The sequence below is a fragment of the Medicago sativa genome, chromosome 7, assembly GCF_051527215.1.
Source record: "Medicago sativa cultivar Bolivia chromosome 7, Bolivia_mono, whole genome shotgun sequence".
NCBI lineage: Eukaryota > Viridiplantae > Streptophyta > Magnoliopsida > Fabales > Fabaceae > Medicago > Medicago sativa.
This window is the reverse complement of record NC_140755.1, coordinates 80,750,754-80,772,342: the sequence shown is the minus strand read 5'-3', so window position 1 is coordinate 80,772,342 and position 21,589 is coordinate 80,750,754. Positions and strand designations below refer to the sequence as shown.

Genomic DNA, 21,589 nt, shown 5'->3' with positions numbered 1-21,589 from the left:
TACATTGACATGTGTCAATGTCATTCTTTTAAACCAATCATTGCAACTATTTGATCTTATTTTTTATTTTCACATTGCTTCCATTAATATTTTATTTGTGCAATTAGCCTATTTATACCAATGTTTTCTTCTGTTAAATCATTTGTCTACTTCTCTTCCCTCTCAACCTAGAAAAAAAGGTGTATTCAAATGGCTCCAAGATCAGATATAATATCTGAGATCAGTCCGGTGAAGGAATCCTGGACCATAGTTGTACGAATTGTCCGTGCTTGGTTTGTTCGTGATGTCAATCGGGATGCTCATCCGTTTTCTCTCGACATGGTTCTCATGGATGCATCTGTGAGCATATTACGTTGCTTTTTTTATTATTAATTATTAATGTTTTGTTTTGTGTTGTGTTATTGATTATATATTGATTGTTTTATTCCTTGCGTTTTCAGGGAAACAAGATTCACGCCACTGTACGAAGAACTCTGATCTACAAATTTGAGAAGGACCTGCAAGAGGGAAAGGTCTACTCTATGAGTGGTTTTGGTGTGGCTGCGAATCTTGGATCTTGATTATTCAATGATTTTTCTCTCTCTATATACCGACACTTTGTTTTTCATTATTTTCATGTGTCTCTTCCCCCCATATTTTTTTTTTGTAAAAACAAGTATTTTATGTGTTTTACAAGCATATTAGTTTAATCACTTGGTTGTAGACTATGAGGTTGATTTTATTTTTTATTTGTATCTAATTGTTTATTGCTAATGCTACTTTCTCAGGGTTCCATTGGAGAGCATGTGTACGTTCTACAACTTCAAGATGTTCAGCATCAACAATATAATTTTTAGTCAAGGCAATGTTTTGTATTTGATATAGAATCAAGATGTTAGAGTTTAGATACGTTAGGTTAATTTTTAATGAATTGTTATGTCGAAAAGCTAATCTCAATAAATTGATTTAGCCTTTATCTATATTTATTTTATGAATATTTGTCTTGCACAATGGGTATATTACACATGAAATCTTATTTGATGAATCTTAATTGATGCTTTTAAGCACATCTCCGGACATGTTAAACGTCACCGTAAAAGTTGCATACAATTGGTTCACATCATCTAAGTTGGACAAACCATTTCTAATAAGAAGACATCTTAACATCATCATGTTTTACAATGACTGTTTTTCACTTATCATAATTTCTTCAATATAATGAATGTATCAAAATCTTCAATCAGCCATTGAGCATTAATCATGGTTTCTATTTTATTTCTTTTGACCGGATAAAACACAATCCTTTAAGTGTCATTTTATCTTATTTATTTGACAATCAATATATGACTTTTTCTACTTTAATTTGTCAATGAGATAGTTACTATTAAATAAATATATACCGTTTATTATAAATAGCTTCCATTTGTAAGCAATTTCATGCACCATTTCAATCAAAAATTGTATTTTTTAAATCTTTTGTATCAATGTCATGTCTTTTTTTTTATCTTTCTAAATTTCACGTATTTGGTATTTTTAACAAGGCAAAATGAATTATGCTAACACGAAAGTTTCAAGTATTTGTATAATTAATATAATTCTCAAATATTAGTTTTTTTTTCTTTTTATTAAGGATAATAATGACAAAGAAACATAAAAGTAATTAATGTCATTTAAATTAAAATGATTTTATAAAGGTTAAAATGTGTCATGTAATTATTTAGAATGAAAAGTGTAACGCCCGTCTTAATTATTCGATTATTTAAAAATATATTTATATATATGATTTACGTGATTTTCATGACTGATATGTGTGAATTTTATGATTCATGAAGTTGAGTGGGTTATATGATTTATAACTGAATTATGAGGGATATTTTGTTGTGGTGAAGTTGTTATGTTGTTATGACTTATTTTATTATTAAATAAAATAAGATTTGTTAAATAAAATAAAAATATTAAAAAAATTGGGCTGTGTTGTGAGATGAGCAATTAGTAGTGATAAGAGTAATTAGGAGAGATAAATAGACAACAAAAGTTAGAAAACAGAATACGTACGTTTTTGGAGAAAAAGGGAGAAAAGTCAGAAAAGAGGAGAACCAGAGGGAGAGCTGCGATTTCATCATAACCAGGTAAGGGTGAGACTAATTTTCAATATTATTAAGGGTATAATTCTATAGGATGAATTTAGCATGATTAGGTTAAGTTTTGGTGAGAATTGAGAATTAGGTTTAGGATCAATTTTGATGAATGAATCAAGAACAGATGTTAGATTGATGCAAAATTAGTGTACAGACCTTAGATATGACTTAAGATGATAATTAGATGCTATTTGTATGAAGGAATCATGAATATAGGTGAAAAGTTGTGATTTTTAGGTTTCTGGCCGTACTGACATTCATCGCTCGCACCTGCGAGCAAGAACACTCGCAACTACGAGCTAGAACCCAGAACTCGCAACTGCGAGCAACACAACTCGCAACTGCGAGTGACCTGTGAGCTCGCAACTGCGAGCAGAATAACTCGCCACTGCGAGTAAATACGTAGGAACCCAGAATGCACACTTTGCTCGCCATTGCGAGTGAAGTTACTCGCCACTGCGAGTTAGGCTGTTAGTTGCCCAAAATTGTCCCGATGCGATCCTTTCGCACGTGTAGTCTTGAGATGACCTTAGAAGTAAGTTAGAGAGCTGTTTAGGATGCTTTCATAAGCTCCAGAAGTCTGTTATGGTGACTGAAATTAGAAGTGTTGCTGCATGAATGCTATAATGATGTTTTATGATATTTATATTGATGTAATTAATTCTTTATGTGAATGTTAACACATTCAAGCGTTGTTAATTGTTGTATGTTGCTGCTGTTTTTTGTTGTTGACTGTTAGTGTCTTGAAGTTGCATGAGTCGGTCTATGTTGTTGGAATTTAAGAAGTTGTCCATGATTATGAGTCGTATGAGTTGTACACGTCGTTGTCTAAGTTGTTGGAAGTTGAGTTCATTGCATACTCATTAAAGTTGGGGGCTTTAGGCCCGACAGCCTTTGTGCTCATTAAAGTTGGGGGCTTTAGGCCCGGCAACCTTTGTGCTCATTAAAGTTGGGGGCTTTAGGCCCGGCAGCCTTTGTGCTCACACGTTGAAGAGCCTATTATGCTCATTTGTTGTTGATTGGTACCACATGCATTTGCATATCAAGAAGTTTCATGATGTTTAAGTTGTCACGTTGTTGTCAAGTTGATAAAGTTGCATGGTCTAGATAAGTTGTATTGTCAAGTTGTTGTTGAGTTGATAGAGTTGCATGGTCAAAGATGAGTTGTGTCGTCAAGTTGAGTGTTAAGTTGATTATGAATTGTGATGAAAATTAGTAATGATATTTGATGATTGTATTTGTTATGACATGAAAAATATACTGATTGTTAATTGTTGACATGTTATTAATGTTTAAGTTGTTAAATGCATTTTATTGGATTATATGCTTAATGTATTGATTTTGAAATCTCACCCCTTCTGCGTATATGTTGCCTCGACCGTGGGTAATGTGCAGGTAATAAAGATTAGAGGCGTTCATGAGTGGACTCTCAGTTGGTGTCTAGGTGCTCTGATACGTAACGGGATGGGGGCTTGCATTTACTTCTATTCCTTACGTGTCTCTTTTATGAACTAATTTATGAGATTTTTCAATAAGGCCTGCGTGCCAAGACTTTTAAATGTTGAACTATTTTCCGCTGCAATAGTTTAAGATTTTTCATGATGTTGAATTTGAAGGATAATTGTTATTATCCATTTTATGATTTAAATGAAGTATGTGACATTCCGTTGTGATCAAAATACTCTGATTTATGATGAAATTTTTATGTTGGGAAAACGGGGTGTTACAATTGGTATCAGAGCAGGTCGGTCCGTCCGGCCAAGTAGTGAGTCGAGTTGTGTCTTTAGGAGTTGGAATACCACTATTATGATATTCTAAATGCTGTGTGTTGTGCAGAGAAGAGACCTGGAGGCTGCGAATCTTATTTGCTATAAGAGGACTAGAATGGCTGGAAGAAATGATGCTGCGATTGCTGCTGCTTTGGAAGCTGTAGCCCAAGCTGTGGGACAACATCCAAATGCTGGTGCTGGTGCGAATGCTGATGTGAGAATGTTGGAGACCTTTCTGAGAAATCATCCTCCTACCTTCAAAGGAAGGTATGACCCTGATGGAGCACAGACGTGGCTCAAGGAGGTTGAGAGAATTTTCAGAGTTATGCAAAGTACTGATGATCAGAAGGTGCGTTTTGGAACGCATATGCTGGCTGAAGAAGCTGATGACTGGTGGGTGAGCCTCCAACCTACCCTAGAGCAGGATGATGCAGTTATTACTTGGGCTGTGTTTAAGAGAGAATTCCTAAACAGATATTTTCCTGAGGATGTTCGCGGGAGAAAAGAGATCGAGTTCCTTGAGCTAAAGCAAGGAAACATGTCGGTGACAGAGTATGCAGCAAAGTTTGTGGAGCTGGCTCAGTTCTATCCACACTACACTGGGGACAATGCTGAGTTCTCTAAGTGTATCAAGTTCGAGAATGGTTTGCGTGCTGATATTAAGCGAGCCATTGGTTACCAACAGATCCGTGACTTTTCTGCTTTGGTGAGCAGATGCAGAATCTATGAAGATGACAGCAAAGCTCATTATAAGATTATGAGTGAGAAGAGGGGTAAGGGCCAACAAAGTCGCCCAAAGCCTTACAGTGCTCCTGCTGACAAAGGAAAAGGAAGAGCTAATGATGAGAGGAGGTCAAATAAGAAGGATGCTGGTGCTGAGGTTGTTTGTTACACTTGTGGCGAGAAAGGCCATAAGAGTAATGCTTGTACTAAGGATATTAAACGGTGTTTTCGTTGTGGCAGTAAAGGACATACACTTGCAGAGTGTAAGCATGCGGACATTGTGTGTTTTAACTGCAAAGAAGAGGGTCATATTGGGTCTTAGTGTACGAACCCGAAGAAGACTCAGACTAGAGGGAAAGTGTTTGCTTTGACTGGTACTCAGACTGAAAATGAGGATCGTTTGATCAGAGGTACTTGTTATATTAACAATACTCCTTTAGTTGCTATTATTGATACTGGTGCTACACATTGTTTTGTTGCTTTTAATTGTGCTTCTAAGTTGGGTCTTGCTGTGTCTGATATGAGTGGAGAAATGGTCGTCGAAACTCCAGCTAAGGGTTCGGTGACTACTTCTCTTGTTTGTTTACGATGTCCTTTGTCTATGTTTGATCGTGATTTTGAGATTGATTTAGTTTGTCTGCCTCTGAGTGGAATGGATGTAATTCTTGGTATGAACTGGTTAGAGTACTGTTTTATCTTGGTTTTCGGGGTGTCAAACATTGATTACGTTTGAACCTTTTTAACCGGTGATATCTTATTTTTTCTTGGGAAGGGAGAAAGTAAGCAAAACCCTTGAGAATCGAGGTCCGGGAGTTGTTTTCGCTACGGGAAGGTGTTAGGCACCCATAACGACTATAATATCCTATAGGAACCGTCTTTAATTTCTACGCGCGCGCGTTATTTTTAAATGCTATTTTGAAAGTGTTTATTAAACCTAAGAATATTCTAAGTGAAGAATTGGAGGGAGAAGAATGTGTTTGAATTTTTATTTTAGTTGAATTGGAGGAATTTTGATTCCTTGCCTACGTACCCGTTTAAGGGATCAAATCCACCGTAGTTCTCTTCCAAAAATGTTTTTGTTTTTGTTGGTTGATTTTAAGTTTGAAAATGGAGTTTTGAAGAATAAGAGAGAGGCCTCAAGGGCATGAGATTTAGAAATGGTGAGGTGGAATTAGTTATTTGCAAAATATGGTCTAAGTATGATTAAAAGTTCATTGAAATTTTGATTAAGAAAATAAAGGGAAAGTTCAATGGGGTTTTGGACCCCAAGGTTTATTGAGAAAATAGTTTGAGTGATATTGTTTCTATTTTTGGAAAATTGATTTTTCTAAGTATAAAGCCTAAACATTCATCTAAACATACAATCCTAAACATACATCTAAACATGCATATTCTAGCTATATATCTAAAGTGATGTGTGTGCATGTGTCGGTGCTTGTGTCGGTGTACATTATTAGAGTCCATTGTCCTTATTACATCATTGGCCTAGATACATTCTATGGTCTTGCAAGAATTTTAAAATTGCATAAAAGTAAAATACAAAGAATTCCTAAGTATTACATTCTAGTTTTTGCATGAATTAAAATGGCAAGAAATTAAAATGCAAGAAATAAGAGATGAAAGTAGGATGTGAAATGCTATGGAAATGAGACATGAAACAAGAAAGGTTAGTAGCATAAGTGAAATAGAAACTAGTATTAAAAAGCATAGTAAAGCTATTTGTAACTTGCAAGAAAAGTAAGCTAACAATTTTAGCAAAAAAAGTGACAAAGGACTTGAAATTCAATATAATCCTAAAGCAAGCTCAAGACCTAGATCCTCACAATATTAAGACATTTCAAGTGATTCATTTCAAGGGAACAAATATGAGAACCAAGGAAAATTAACATGCCAAAAGTTATAAGATTTTCAAGCTCTTTTATGCACTTTTATTTTGCAAGAGATTTTTCATTTTTCACAATGTAAAGAATCCACAAGGTTCACACAAACAAACAGCAAGTATATACCCAAAAATAAAGGACAAAATCATTCCAAAAAAATTACATGTTCAAGACTACAATTATGTGCCACAATCCTAGCTCAAGATCACATCACAATTTCTCAAAGAATATTAACAAAAAATAGGCTACAAGCAAGAAAAGGTTACACATGCTCTTATAGTGGACTTTGACACGAAATCACATCTTAAATGATAGGTTTCAAGTGCCAAGATCACTACAAAAAAATGCATCAACACTTAAAAGTTTTTAACACCAATTTAACAAGAATCAAAGCATTGAATCAACAAGGACACCAAAAATATTTTCCCTACACTTTTAATCAATATTCAACATGAGAACAGCATCACGATTCATCAAAAACACAAGAAAATTGATAGAAATTCAATTGGAGTTTTTAGCATTAAAATCACATGCGCGGGGTGTAAACAGCAAGAAAATAACCAAAACACACAGACAGGGGGGTGCGCATAGCACCTGGTGCCAACATGCAGACTGGGCTGAGCTTTGTTAACTGGAGCGGGTATGGGTTAATGGGGTAAACCCATGGGTCGAGCCTATGGGTTGAGGTATAAAAGGCTATGGCTGCACAACAAAACACTATCACAAAGTCTTTCTCCCTAAACCGAAGAATTGCTCACACTCCTTCTAAAGCCTATTCTGGAAAAACATAAAAAGAGGATGAAGATTCATCTTCTACCTCTCTCCGGCGCGGTGGCCGGCCACCCTAAGGTGGCGGCGCCGCCGCCGGAAAACCTCCAAACACCTCCGTTTTCAAAGATTTTTACATGAATCCAAAGCTCTTCTTACCCTCTATACGAATTCGGCATGAAAAATTCGAAATCCAGTTCAAATTAGCACAGATCGGAGATTAAACGCGGCAATCAAAAGAAGAAGAATTACCTCGTTTCAAATCGGAGAAGGTTGGATTTACTGCTTCGGATTCGGACTCTTCTTCTCGGATCTGCTCCTGTTCTTGCTCAATTCGTCGCTATGCCATTCCCGTTTTCTTCTCCTTTCCACGTTTTTCCTTTTCAGTTCTGGACTTTCACCGGTTGCTGTTTCGGAACTGCTTGCTTCGTGCGGCTCAACGTGCCTCTTCTCCGGTCCGGTTCGAATTCGATTCAATTTCTGGCGAATTGAGGAGGAAACAAAAACAGTGCTGCTCCTTGTGAATTGTATTCGAATCAGTGAATTCACGTTGATGATGAAATCGGATTTGCGCCTGATTCGAACTTGTAATTGGCTGATATGTGAAACGGATCGTGTGTATGGATCTTGTGGGGAATTTCGAAAAGTTTGTATGTGATTGCGGGGAGAAATATTCACGAGTGTTCTTGATAAAATTTGTGTTTGATTCTGAAAATTGAAAAAGGAAAGGGAGTTAGGGTGGTGGTTTAGGTTGGTTAGGGTGGTAGTTTAGATTGGTTAGGGTGGTTTGTTATGGTGGTTGAAGGTTGTTATGGAGGAAAGAGAAAATTGAGAGGTTGAAGATGAGTTAGTTAGTTAGAGGAGAGAGAAAGAGGGAAAAATAGAAAAAGATTTTATGACTTTTTTGTGAATTTTTTGTGGAAAATGATTGAATGATTAATTGACCACAAGTTTGACTTATATAGGTGATGAAAGGGATGCTTGGACCAATGAGGAAATGCCACATGGACTTGGACTTGTAACAAACTCTTAAGGACCAATAGCATTTGGACACATGGCACTTGGACTCTAACAAACTTAAAAAGGGATTAAAATGCAAATAACAAAAGTACGAGGACCGAAATGAAAATTAAAACTAAAATTGAATTGAAAAATTAAATTGAAAAATAAACGTAAAGCGAGACGATTAAAACAACAAAGCAGATTAATAATGAATCAGAAATATTATGTGAAATGACCAAAACGCCCCTAGGGACTAAAACGACCCGAAACGACTCAAATGCAATTTTAAAATGATTTTTTTAACAAGGGAATTGAAGCAAGAGTTTATACAAGCGAATTAAAAGACTCAGAGACCATTTTTAGAATTTAAACAGGGTTTTAACACATGAAAAGACTAAAACGCCCTTAGGGGCAAAATTGACTCGAAATGACTTTAAATGCAATTTTTGAAATGGATTCTGACGTAGAATTGAAATGAAGACTTATTCAAACCATTTGAAGGACTCAAACAAATTTTTAAAGATTGAAAGAAATTTTAACATAGGAAATGACTAAAATACCCCTAGGGGCTAAACCGACTAAAAAAAGACTCAACTGATATTTTTTGAAATGAATTTTGACATGAGATTGAAACAAGGACTTATACAAACCAATTTAAAAGACTCAAACAATTTTCAAGGATTAAAATGAGTTAAATGCAGGAAATGACTAAAATACCCTTTTATATGAATTTGCAAATAACATTGAAATAAAATGCAGAGAAAGATGCAATTGATCAGAGACAGTTCAAATGACTTATAATGCAAGAAAAGAAGAATTGAATAAGTATTTTTAGGTCCAAAATTAGGGTATAACAGCTGCCCCTATTTAAGTTTCTTTGTTCGGAGAGTCAAGAGACGGAGTCTTTGAGTTGACGGGACGAAGACACTTAAATATTAACATTTGCACTGTTTTTGGACATAAAAATACGCTTTCAGATTTTCAAAGATATGAATGCCATGCAACATTTTGGTTATGAATGCAAGACAAACGACTGGAGTCTAACAGAGCATGTCATATCGCTGGGGATTTAGGTAGACATTGACAGGGTAGACAAACCAGGGGACAAAAGATAGGTACAAGCTGTTCTTTGGATCGAACCTGCCACTTGACCGAGAGATACAAACAAGAGATGGGTACAAGCTGTTCTTTGGATCGAACCTGCCACTTGACCGAAGAAATACAAACAAAAGATAGGTACAAGCTGTTCTTTGGATCGAACCTGCCGCTTGACCGAAGAAATACAAACAAAAGATAGGTACAAGCTGTTCTTTGGATCGAACCTGCCACTTGACCAAGAAATACAAACAAGAAATGGATACAAGCTGTTCTTTGGATCGAACTTGCCACTTGATCGGAGATATAGACAAAGGGTAGACACAAGCTGTTCTTTGGATCGAACCTGCCACTTGATCAACACCATAACATGTAAGTAGGTGCAAACTGTTCTTTGGATCGAACTTGCCGTTTGACCGATAACAAAACATAAGCAAAGGGTGCAAACTGTTCTTTGGATCGAACTTGCCGTTTGACCGGAAACATAGACATATAAGCAGGTACAAGCTATTCTTTGGATCGAACTTGCCACTTGACCAGTAAGTTGACATTGATTTGATTTGAGAATAGACATGACCATTTTTGTTGGCCCAAAAGCAAATTGAGAGAGAATTGACATTGATTTGAATTGAATTGAAAGTTGACATTGAAAGAGAGATTGAGAATTGAGATTGAACAGGGACATAGACATTGAATTGAGAGTTGAAATTGAATTGAATTGGAAATTGACATTTGAAATTGAGATTGGATTGAAAATTGGAGATTGAGATTGAAATTGAAATTGAAATTGAGATTGCTTCGAATTTGACATTGAATTGAAATTGAGATTGCTTCGAATTTGACATTGAATTGAAATTGAGATTGCTTCGAATTTGACATTGAATTGAGATTGCTTCGAATTTGACATTGAATTGAAATTGAGATTGGAATTTGAGAGTTGAGATTGCATCGAATTTGACAGTTGAAATGATTTGAAATTGAGATTGGAGATTGCATCGAATTTGACAGTTGGATTTGAATTTGACAGTTGAAATTGATTGGAAATTGAAATTGAAATTGAGTTTGACAGTTGAAATTTGGATTGAATTTGACAGTTGAAGTTGAAATAGAGATTGGAGATTGAAATTGGAAGTGAGTTAGATTGAAAGTTGGAACTGGAAATGCAGCATGTATGTATGATATAATCAAGATTATTGAATGTATGGGCATATAAAATGCATGATTATGCATGTATGAATGCTTGAAATGCATGATTGGCTTGTGGCTTGACAAAGGAGTTTCACAGAGGCAGGCAAAACATTGAAAGATTGGGCACGTAGTGGCTCGTGCTGCAATATATTCACAGGGGGAAAACCTCTTTGGAGAGACCGTCGTTGAAAGACGTATCGAAACCATGGCTGAGGGCAATAAAACTTGTAAAGGAGGGACCCTTGGAAGTCCTTGAATACAGGTCGCCGTTGTTAGGCGTGTCAGTGCTGGGTAAACATTGGATGTTCGCATCTGTGGTCAATGCTTTTCAATATTTCATTCTTTCATTTTCAAATCCCATTTTTGCCTAAACCGCCCTTTCGGGTTTTCGATTCACCGGGGAATAGATTCTTTTCATTGCCCCATTTTTGCCTGAATTGCCTTCATAGGTTGTCAATCAGCGGGGTGCTCATTCTTGCCTAAGCCGCCCTTTCGGGTTTTCAACTTAGCGAGCTTTTCATTTTCATTTTTTCATTTTTTCATTTTTTATTCTGTTTTTCATTCTTGCCATTGACCACAGATCATCCTGGGGGGTAACCTGCTTATAACATGTATTGAAATAGACATTGACACTCATTTATTCATGCATGTTTCATTGAAATGTACCCTATTGCTCAGGTTTGCTTTCAAAATAGACAGAAAAAGATTTTTCAATTTTCAAAGATGTTTGTTTCAGATATTGACATTATCAAAATAGAAAGAAAATGTTTTGTATATAGCATTGAAAGTAGAAAGAAGAATAGAGTTTCAAACAATAACACAGGCTCAAATTGATGTAGAAGAGTGAAAGTCAGCCAAAGGCATGACTTCACGGATTTACAAAGCTTGGAAAATGGTAATTTTATTGGTTGGTGATACGTTGAACACGATGACCGCTACATTTCATAGAAATTTTGAATTCACAAGTACAGAAGCTTCTGATGAAGATGATCATTGACAGTTGCAAATGCCCCAAGGGGTGATGGTGATTTGCCGGATATAGTTACTTGTCTTTTATTGTCAACCTCATTTTTGCATGAACCGCCCTTTCGGGTTTTCGGCTCATCGAGGCGCTCATTCTTGCCTGAGTTGCGTACAATCTCAGCGAGCTTTTTCATATTCATTTTTTTTGTCCCTAACTTTTGCCTGGACCGCCCTTTCGGGTTTTCGATCCACCGGGAAGCGCATTTTTGCCTAGGTCGCCCTTTCGGGTTTTCGACCTACCACGCTGTTCTTTTCTTTCTAGACAAAGTATTTCTTGACTATATCGGCATTAACAGGATTTGGGAGCTCAACACCATCCATGTGTGTCAGAATCAAAGCACCACCAGAGAAAGCTTTCTTGACAACATAAGGACCTTCATAGTTAGGTGTCCACTTTCCCCTTGGGTCGGGTTGCTGACTTATTCTTCTTTTCAATACAAGTTCGCCTTCCTTGAATTCTCGAGGTCGGACTTTCTTGTCAAAAGCATTCTTCATTCGTACTTGATACAACTGTCCATGAGTCATAGCATCCATACGTTTCTCTTCAATCAGATTCAATTGATCGTACCGACTTTGACACCATTCAGCCTCAGTTAGTTTTGCTTCCATGATCACTCGAAGAGATGGAATCTCCACTTCCAGAGGGAGAACTGCTTCCATACCATATACCAAAGAGAAAGGAGTTGCCCCGGTTGAACTGCGCACTGTAGTACGGTAACCATGCAAGGCAAATGGTAGCATCTCATGCCAATCTTTGTAAGTAGTGACCATCTTCTTAACAATCTTCTTGATGTTCTTATTAGCGGCCTCAACTGCACCATTCATCTGAGGTCTATAAGGAGAAGAGTTGTGATGTTCAATTTTGAATTCTTCACATAAAGCTTGCATCATGCTATTGTTCAGATTGGAACCATTGTCAGTGATGATTTTATTGGGAACACTATATCGACAGATGATGTTATTCTTGATAAACTTGACAACCACTTGCTTGGTCACATTTGCATAGGAGGCAGCTTCAACCCACTTGGTGAAATAATCAATTGCCACTAGAATGAAACGATGTCCATTGGAAGCTTTTGGTTCAATTCTCCCGATCATGTCAATGCCCCACATAGAGAAAGGCCATGGGGAAGATATAACATTGAGAGCATGTGGAGGCACATGAATCTTGTCAGCATAAATTTGACACTTATGGCATCTTTTAGCATGTTTGTGGCAGTCACGCTCCATAGTTATCCAGTAATAGCCGGCTCTTAACAGTTTCCTTGACATGGTGTGACCCGAAGCATGGGTCCCAAAAGTACCGTCATGTACATCGTGCATCAATTTCTCCGCTTCTTGTTTATCAACACATCTTAACAAGACCATGTCATAGTTCCTCTTGTATAGGATTTCTCCGTCCAGAAGGAATCTGCTAGCCCATCGTCTCAAAGTCTTTTTATCCCTGTTGGAAGCACCAGGTGGATATTCGCGATTCTGCAAGAATTGTTTGATGTTGTAATACCAAGGCTTTTCATCATTCACATCTCTATCAGCTTGACCTGGCATATTTTCAATAGTAAACACATGAGCGGGTCTATCAAGACGCTGCACTTTGATCACGGGCACATTATTCCAGTGATTCACACGAAACATAGAAGACAGAGTAGCAAGAGCATCAGCCATCTGATTTTCATCCCGAGGGATATGGTGCAGCTCGACCTTGGTAAAGTATGTCAACAGACGTCTTGCATAGTCACGGTAAGGGATCAGCTTCTCATGATGAGTCTCCCATTCACCTTTTATCTGATTAATAACAAGTGCAGAATCTCCATATATGTCAAGGTGCTTAATTCTCAGATCAAGGGCTCCTTCAATGCCCAAGATGCATGCTTCATACTCGGCTATGTTGTTTGTGCATTCAAAAGTTATTCGAGCAGTGGAAGGAATGTGGTGCCCATGTGGAGTTACAATGATGGCTCCAATTCCTTTACCGTAAGCATTAACAGCACCATCAAACACCAATCCCCATTTGCTATTGGGATCTGGCCCTTCATTGATCAGTGGTTCTTCACAGTCTTTTGCTTTCAGATACATAATCTCTTCATCAGGGAAATCAAATTTAATTGGCTGGTAATCATCAAGAGGTTGACAAGCAAGATGCTCAGCAAGGACACTTCCTTTGATTGCTTTCTGAGCTTTGTACACAATATCATATTCAGACAATAACATTTGCCAACGCGCAATCTTTCCAGTAACAGCAGGCTTTTCAAAGATGTACTTGATTGGATCCATTCGGGATATCAACCAAGTTGTATGATTCACCATATAATGACGCAGGCGTTTGGCAGCCCAGGCTAAAGCACAACAAGTCTTTTCAAGCATTGTATACCGAGTCTCACAGTCGGTGAACTTCTTGCTCAGATAGTAGATAGCATGCTCTTTCTTACCAGTCTCGTCTTGTTGACCGAGAACACAACCCACTGAATCATCTAACACTGACAAATACGTAATCAAAGGCCTTCCTTCCACTGGCGGGACAAGGATAGGTGGTTCCAACAGGTATTCTTTAATGCTATCAAAAGCTTCCTGACATTCATCATTCCATACGACAGGCTGATTCTTTCTGAGCAATTTGAAAATTGGGCCACAGGTAGTAGTCATGTGAGATATGAATCTTGAAATATAATTCAGACGTCCGAGGAAACCTCTGACTTGCTTCTCAGTTTGAGGAGCTGGCATCTCTCTGATGGCTCGGACTTTGTCAGGATCAACTTCAATGCCTCTCTGGCTGACAATGAAGCCTAACAACTTTCCAGATCTTACACCAAATGTGCACTTGTTAGGATTCAACCGCAGCTTGTACTTTCTCAGTCTTTCAAACATCTTTTTCAAATACACAACATGCTGCTCTTCATCACTTGACTTCACAATCATATCATCAACATATACTTCAATCTCTTTGTGAATCATATCATGAAACAGAGTGGTCATACCCCTTTGATAGGTAGCACCAGCATTTATCAAGCCAAACGACATCACTTTATAACAGAACGTTCCCCATGGAGTGATGAAGGACGTCTTTTCTCTATCTTCAGGTGACATTCGTATCTGATTATAACCAGAGAAACCATCCATGAAAGAGAACACTTTGGACTGAGCAGTACTGTCAACAAGCACATCAATATGAGGCAATGGGAAGTTATCTTTTGGACTGGCTTTGTTCAAATCTCTGTAATCAACACACATCCGAACTTTCCCATCTTTCTTTGGTACCGGTACGATGTTGGCAATCCACTCAGGGTATTCAGCTGTCATGAGGAAACCCGCATCAATTTGTTTCTGCACTTCAGCCTTGATCTTAAGAGCCATGTCTGGACGAGACCTTCTCAATTTCTGTTTGACAGGAGGACATTCAGGTCTTGTCGGTATCCGATGTTCCACAATCTTGGGATCTAGACCTGTCATATCTTCATAGGACCATGCAAAGACATCTGGATAATCATGGAGAAGCTGAGTGATCTTCTTTTTCACTTCTGGCTCAAGTGCAGCACCAATCTTGATCTCTCGCTTGTTCTCTTCAGTACCCAGGTTGATAAGCTCAATCTCTTCCTGGTGAGGCTGAATGGCTCTTCTTTCTTGTTCAAGCAGTCGAGTGATCTCATACGGTATATCATCATCCTCATCTTCAGCTTCATATACAGGGAATTCAAAATTTGGAGGAACCATAGGGTCACTGTGTTCAACGGGTTTATTATGGTTCAATCTGCATAATATGATTGGGATGATTTTAGAAAAATGTTTTTTATGCAGATTTTTGAAATTAATAAGAAAAATACAGATGTTTTGGTTTTTTCTGGCATTACCATTATTTCCAAGAAAAAGGCACTAAAAAGTAAAAAACAAAGAGTCGTGAGAAAGACGACAACTTTTATTGATAACGGCAATGCCGAAACAAACACGCCCTTACAATGATATCACTTTCGCCTTGGGCAGAGCGAAAGGATTGTTATTTTGAAAACGAAGAAAACATGAGCAACAAGATACATTACATGGAAGCATGCATGACTAAAGGAACATCAATGGCTTCCCAATTTCTCACGGTGCTTCCTGGTATAACAAATGTAGGCACATGGCTTCTTTCAGCAGCATCTTCAGCAATAGCATTGATAAACCCAGCACTGTAGAAGGTTCCTGTTGAAACATCAGAGGTTGGGGAGAATCCAAGGCCCTCTTTGCGCTTGTTTTCCAAGATCTGAATCATTTTGCCCCAGCCTGCAGCTTGCCCTTCTTGAACAGCCTTCTGGGCATCCTTCAATGAAGCCATGCTAGTACCAGCCCTCCGGGGTTCTGCTCCTTCAACAGTCAAGCCTTGGAATGACGTCCCTTCAGCGGACCCTGCTTCAACACAAGAGAAAGATGACACTTGGCTAACCAGATAGGCTTCTTCACCATGCACAGTGACAATCTTACCGTTCCTCATGAACTTGAGCTTTTGATGCAAAGTAGAAGTGACCGCTCCAGCGTCATGAATCCACGGTCTTCCGAGGAGACAGCTGTAAGAAGCATTGATGTCCATGACTTGGAAAGTAATCTGAAATGTCTCAGGACCAATGGTGATTGGCAAGTCTACCTCCCCGAGAACATCCTTGCGGGATCCATCAAAAGCTTTAACCAGATAGCTGCTACCCCTCAGAGAAATTCCATGATGGCTCAATTGCCTTAGTGTGGATTCAGGCATTACATTCAGAGACGACCCAGTGTCCACCAACACATTGGATATCATGTCAGATCTGCAGTGCACCGAGATATGTAGAGCCAAATTGTGGTGTTTCCCTGCTTCGGGGAGTTCATCGTCACCAAACCCCAAGTTGTTGCAGGCAGTAATATTACTCGCTATCCCATCAAACTGATCCACAGAGACTTCGTGGTCAACATAAGCTTGCTCCAGTATCTTCATTAACACTTTCCTATGAGCTTCTGAGCTCAAGAGCAGAGACAAGATGGATATCTTTGACGGAGTTTGCAGCAACTGGTCTACAATCTTATATTCGCTCTTCTTGATGAGCCTCAAAATCTCGTCCAGATTAGACTCTTCAATGGGCTGGCCCGAGGGGCTGGCATTCTCTTCCTCAAGGTTAGCCATGTTTCTTCTCTTGTACAATCTTGTCTGATAAACTCTATCTGGTTGGTAAACCTTACGAGCACGAGCCACTTTTCAGACTGCGGCAGAGGAACCAGGAGACAATGAGCACGGGAAGCCATTTGTGACCGATGAATGATGCATATGATGCATGATATGCAAATGCAAAAAGACTCTCTTTTTTGTCAGAAGACTTGTCAAAGTGGTTGTGAACATCACGGAGAAACACAGTTTTATTTGAAAATCTTGAGCAAAACTAAAAGTTTAGTTGAGATGGTATCACTTGGCGTTCACATCCGTGATGTTCAAAAGATGACTTGTCTAAGTCCTCCGATAAATGCATGGGAAAAAGTTTATGCATGTATGCATGATCACATTCAAGTTCGGAGAAAACATGGTGGGTTGAAGTTCAAAGTCGAGGAGTCATGGGTGGACACGGTGTCCGGTGAATCTAGGGTTTTAGGAGATAGTAACCGGGTTCTAAAAAAGGTTCCCAAGTTGCAACCTCTCCGACGTATATCATGGTGTCACGAGACAACACTCGCTCCATGATTATCCGTAAGAAGGTCTAGCTTGAGTGTAGTATCGCGTGACGACTAAAGCTCGAGACAACACTCGGTTTAGCCTCCGCACTACATCCTAGAAAATGGCCATGGATGGGTTCGGTTATCTACGGTTCATAGCGTCATAGAACAATTAGAAGTAAAGTGCCTAAACGTGACAACACACGCCGACAACATCACCCCCAAAATGCCTCAGCTATGTGGGATTGATCGCATAATCCAATACACGAGGCAACCCCCGGAATGAATTGTCGATTATATCCCTCCTAAATCCTAAGTTCACTCAGCCCGGGTGCAGGACTTTTGATATTCTCACCCCACACGTTTGCAAGAATTTAAACAATTATTCACATAGGAAAGCAAGTAAAGGAAACAAGTAAAAAGAGCGCAAGCGTGGAAATAAAGACTAGGCGTAACTCTCGAATCTCCCCAGTGAAGTCGCGAGCTATTTTATCTTGGTTTTCGGGGTGTCAAACATTGATTACGTTTGAACCTTTTTAACCGGTGATATCTTATTTTTTCTTGGGAATGGAAAAAGTAAGCAAAACCCTTGAGAATCGAGGTCCGGGAGTTGTTTTCGCTACGGGAAGGTGTTAGGCACCCATAACGACTATAATATCCTATAGGAACCGTCTTTAATTTCTACGCGCGCGCGTTATTTTTAAATGCTATTTTGAAAGTGTTTATTAAACCTAAGAATATTCTAAGTGAAGAATTGGAGGGAGAAGAATGTGTTTGAATTTTTATTTTAGTTGAATTGAAGGAATTTTGATTCCTTGCCTACGTACCCGTTTAAGGGATCAAATCCACCGTAGTTCTCTTCCAAAAATGTTTTTGTTTTTGTTGGTTGATTTTAAGTTTGAAAATGGAGTTTTGAAGAATAAGAGAGAGGCCTCAAGGGCATGAGATTTAGAAATGGTGAGGTGGAATTAGTTATTTGCAAAATATGGTCTAAGTATGATTAAAAGTTCATTGAAATTTTGATTAAGAAAATAAAGGGAAAGTTCAATGGGGTTTTGGACCCCAAGGTTTATTGAGAAAATAGTTTGAGTGATATTGTTTCTATTTTTGGAAAATTGATTTTTCTAAGTATAAAGCCTAAACATTCATCTAAACATACAATCCTAAACATACATCTAAACATGCATATTCTAGCTATATATCTAAAGTGATGTGTGTGCATGTGTCGGTGCTTGTGTCGGTGTACATTATTAGAGTCCATTGCCCTTATTACATCATTGGCCTAGATACATTCTATGGTCTTGCAAGAATTTTAAAATTGCATAAAAGTAAAATACAAAGAATTCCTAAGTATTACATTCTAGTTTTTGCATGAATTAAAATGGCAAGAAATTAAAATGCAAGAAATAAGAGATGAAAGTAGGATGTGAAATGCTATGGAAATGAGACATGAAACAAGAAAGGTTAGTAGCATAAGTGAAATAGAAACTAGTATTAAAAAGCATAGTAAAGCTATTTGTAACTTGCAAGAAAAGTAAGCTAACAATTTTAGCAAAAAAAGTGACAAAGGACTTGAAATTCAATATAATCCTAAAGCAAGCTCAAGACCTAGATCCTCACAATATTAAGACATTTCAAGTGATTCATTTCAAGGGAACAAATATGAGAACCAAGGAAAATTAACATGCCAAAAGTTATAAGATTTTCAAGCTCTTTTATGCACTTTTATTTTGCAAGAGATTTTTCATTTTTCACAATGTAAAGAATCCACAAGGTTCACACAAACAAACAGCAAGTATATACCCAAAAATAAAGGACAAAATCATTCCAAAAAAATTACATGTTCAAGACTACAATTATGTGCCACAATCCTAGCTCAAGATCACATCACAATTTCTCAAAGAATATTAACAAAAAATAGGCTACAAGCAAGAAAAGGTTACACATGCTCTTATAGTGGACTTTGACACGAAATCACATCTTAAATGATAGGTTTCAAGTGCCAAGATCACTACAAAAAAATGCATCAACACTTAAAAGTTTTTAACACCAATTTAACAAGAATCAAAGCATTGAATCAACAAGGACACCAAAAATATTTTCCCTACACTTTTAATCAATATTCAACATGAGAACAGCATCACGATTCATCAAAAACACAAGAAAATTGATAGAAATTCAATTGGAGTTTTTAGCATTAAAATCACATGCGCGGGGTGTAAACAGCAAGAAAATAACCAAAACACACAGACAGGGGGGGTGCGCATAGCACCTGGTGCCAACATGCAGACTGGGCTGAGCTTTGTTAACTGGAGCGGGTATGGGTTAATGGGGTAAACCCATGGGTCGAGCCTATGGGTTGAGGTATAAAAGGCTATGGCTGCACAACAAAACACTATCACAAAGTCTTTCTCCCTAAACCGAAGAATTGCTCACACTCCTTCTAAAGCCTATTCTGGAAAAACATAAAAAGAGGATGAAGATTCATCTTCTACCTCTCTCCGGCGCGGTGGCCGGCCACCCTAAGGTGGCGGCGCCGCCGCCGGAAAACCTCCAAACACCTCCGTTTTCAAAGATTTTTACATGAATCCAAAGCTCTTCTTACCCTCTATACGAATTCGGCATGAAAAATTCGAAATCCAGTTCAAATTAGCACAGATCGGAGATTAAACGCGGCAATCAAAAGAAGAAGAATTACCTCGTTTCAAATCGGAGAAGGTTGGATTTACTGCTTCGGATTCAGACTCTTCTTCTCGGATCTGCTGCTGTTCTTGCTCAATTCGTCGCTATGCCATTCCCGTTTTCTTCTCCTTTCCACGTTTTTCCTTTTCAGTTTTGGACTTTCACCGGTTGCTGTTTCGGAACTGCTTGCTTTGTGCGGCTCAACGTGCCTCTTCTCCGGTCCGGTTCGAATTCGATTCAATTTTCGGCGAATTGAGGAGGAAACAAAAACAGTGCTGCTCCTTGTGAATTGTATTCGAATCAGTGAATTCACGTTGATGATGAAATCGGATTTGCGCCTGATTCGAACTTGTAATTGGCTGATATGTGAAACGGATCGTGTGTATGGATCTTGTGGGGAATTTCGAAAAGTTTGTATGTGATTGCGGGGAGAAATATTCACGAGTGTTCTTGATAAAATTTGTGTTTGATTCTGAAAATTGAAAAAGGAAAGGGAGTTAGGGTGGTGGTTTAGGTTGGTTAGGGTGGTAGTTTAGATTGGTTAGGGTGGTTTGTTATGGTGGTTGAAGGTTGTTATGGAGGAAAGAGAAAATTGAGAGGTTGAAGATGAGTTAGTTAGTTAGAGGAGAGAGAAAGAGGGAAAAATAGAAAAAGATTTTATGACTTTTTTGTGAATTTTTTGTGGAAAATGATTGAATGATTAATTGACCACAAGTTTGACTTATATAGGTGATGAAAGGGATGCTTGGACCAATGAGGAAATGCCACATGGACTTGGACTTGTAACAAACTCTTAAGGACCAATAGCATTTGGACACATGGCACTTGGACTCTAACAAACTTAAAAAGGGATTAAAATGCAAATAACAAAAGTACGAGGACCGAAATGAAAATTAAAACTAAAATTGAATTGAAAAATTAAATTGAAAAATAAACGTAAAGCGAGACGATTAAAACAACAAAGCAGATTAATAATGAATCAGAAATATTATGTGAAATGACCAAAACGCCCCTAGGGACTAAAACGACCCGAAACGACTCAAATGCAATTTTAAAATGATTTTTTTAACAAGGGAATTGAAGCAAGAGTTTATACAAGCGAATTAAAAGACTCAGAGACCATTTTTAGAATTTAAACAGGGTTTTAACACATGAAAAGACTAAAACGCCCTTAGGGGCAAAATTGACTCGAAATGACTTTAAATGCAATTTTTGAAATGGATTCTGACGTAGAATTGAAATGAAGACTTATTCAAACTATTTGAAGGACTCAAACAAATTTTTAAAGATTGAAAGAAATTTTAACATAGGAAATGACTAAAATACCCCTAGGGGCTAAACCGACTAAAAAAAGACTCAACTGATATTTTTTGAAATGAATTTTGACATAAGATTGAAACAAGGACTTATACAAACCAATTTAAAAGACTCAAACAATTTTCAAGGATTAAAATGAGTTAAATGCAGGAAATGACTAAAATACCCTTTTATATGAATTTGCAAATAACATTGAAATAAAATGCAGAGAAAGATGCAATTGATCAGAGACAGTTCAAATGACTTATAATGCAAGAAAAGAAGAATTGAATAAGTATTTTTAGGTCCAAAATTAGGGTATAACAAGTACAACCATGTTCTCATTAATTGTTTTAGTAAGTCGGTGCGTTTCTCTTCTGCTGAAGAGGAAAGTGGAGCA

At 37.8% G+C, this 21,589-nt stretch overlaps 1 protein-coding gene across 1 annotated transcript; it reads left to right on the top strand.

The window, feature by feature from the left end:
* The first annotated feature begins 170 nt into the window (after positions 1 to 170).
* On the top strand, positions 171 to 976 carry LOC146909078 (uncharacterized). The gene is made up of 3 exons (XM_085730508.1): positions 171 to 339; positions 441 to 534; positions 768 to 976. Exons 1-3 carry the CDS (start codon positions 190 to 192, stop codon positions 827 to 829), a joined length of 306 nt encoding a protein of 101 aa, XP_085586634.1. The 5' UTR covers positions 171 to 189; the 3' UTR covers positions 830 to 976.
* Positions 977 to 21,589: the final 20,613 nt, after the last annotated feature.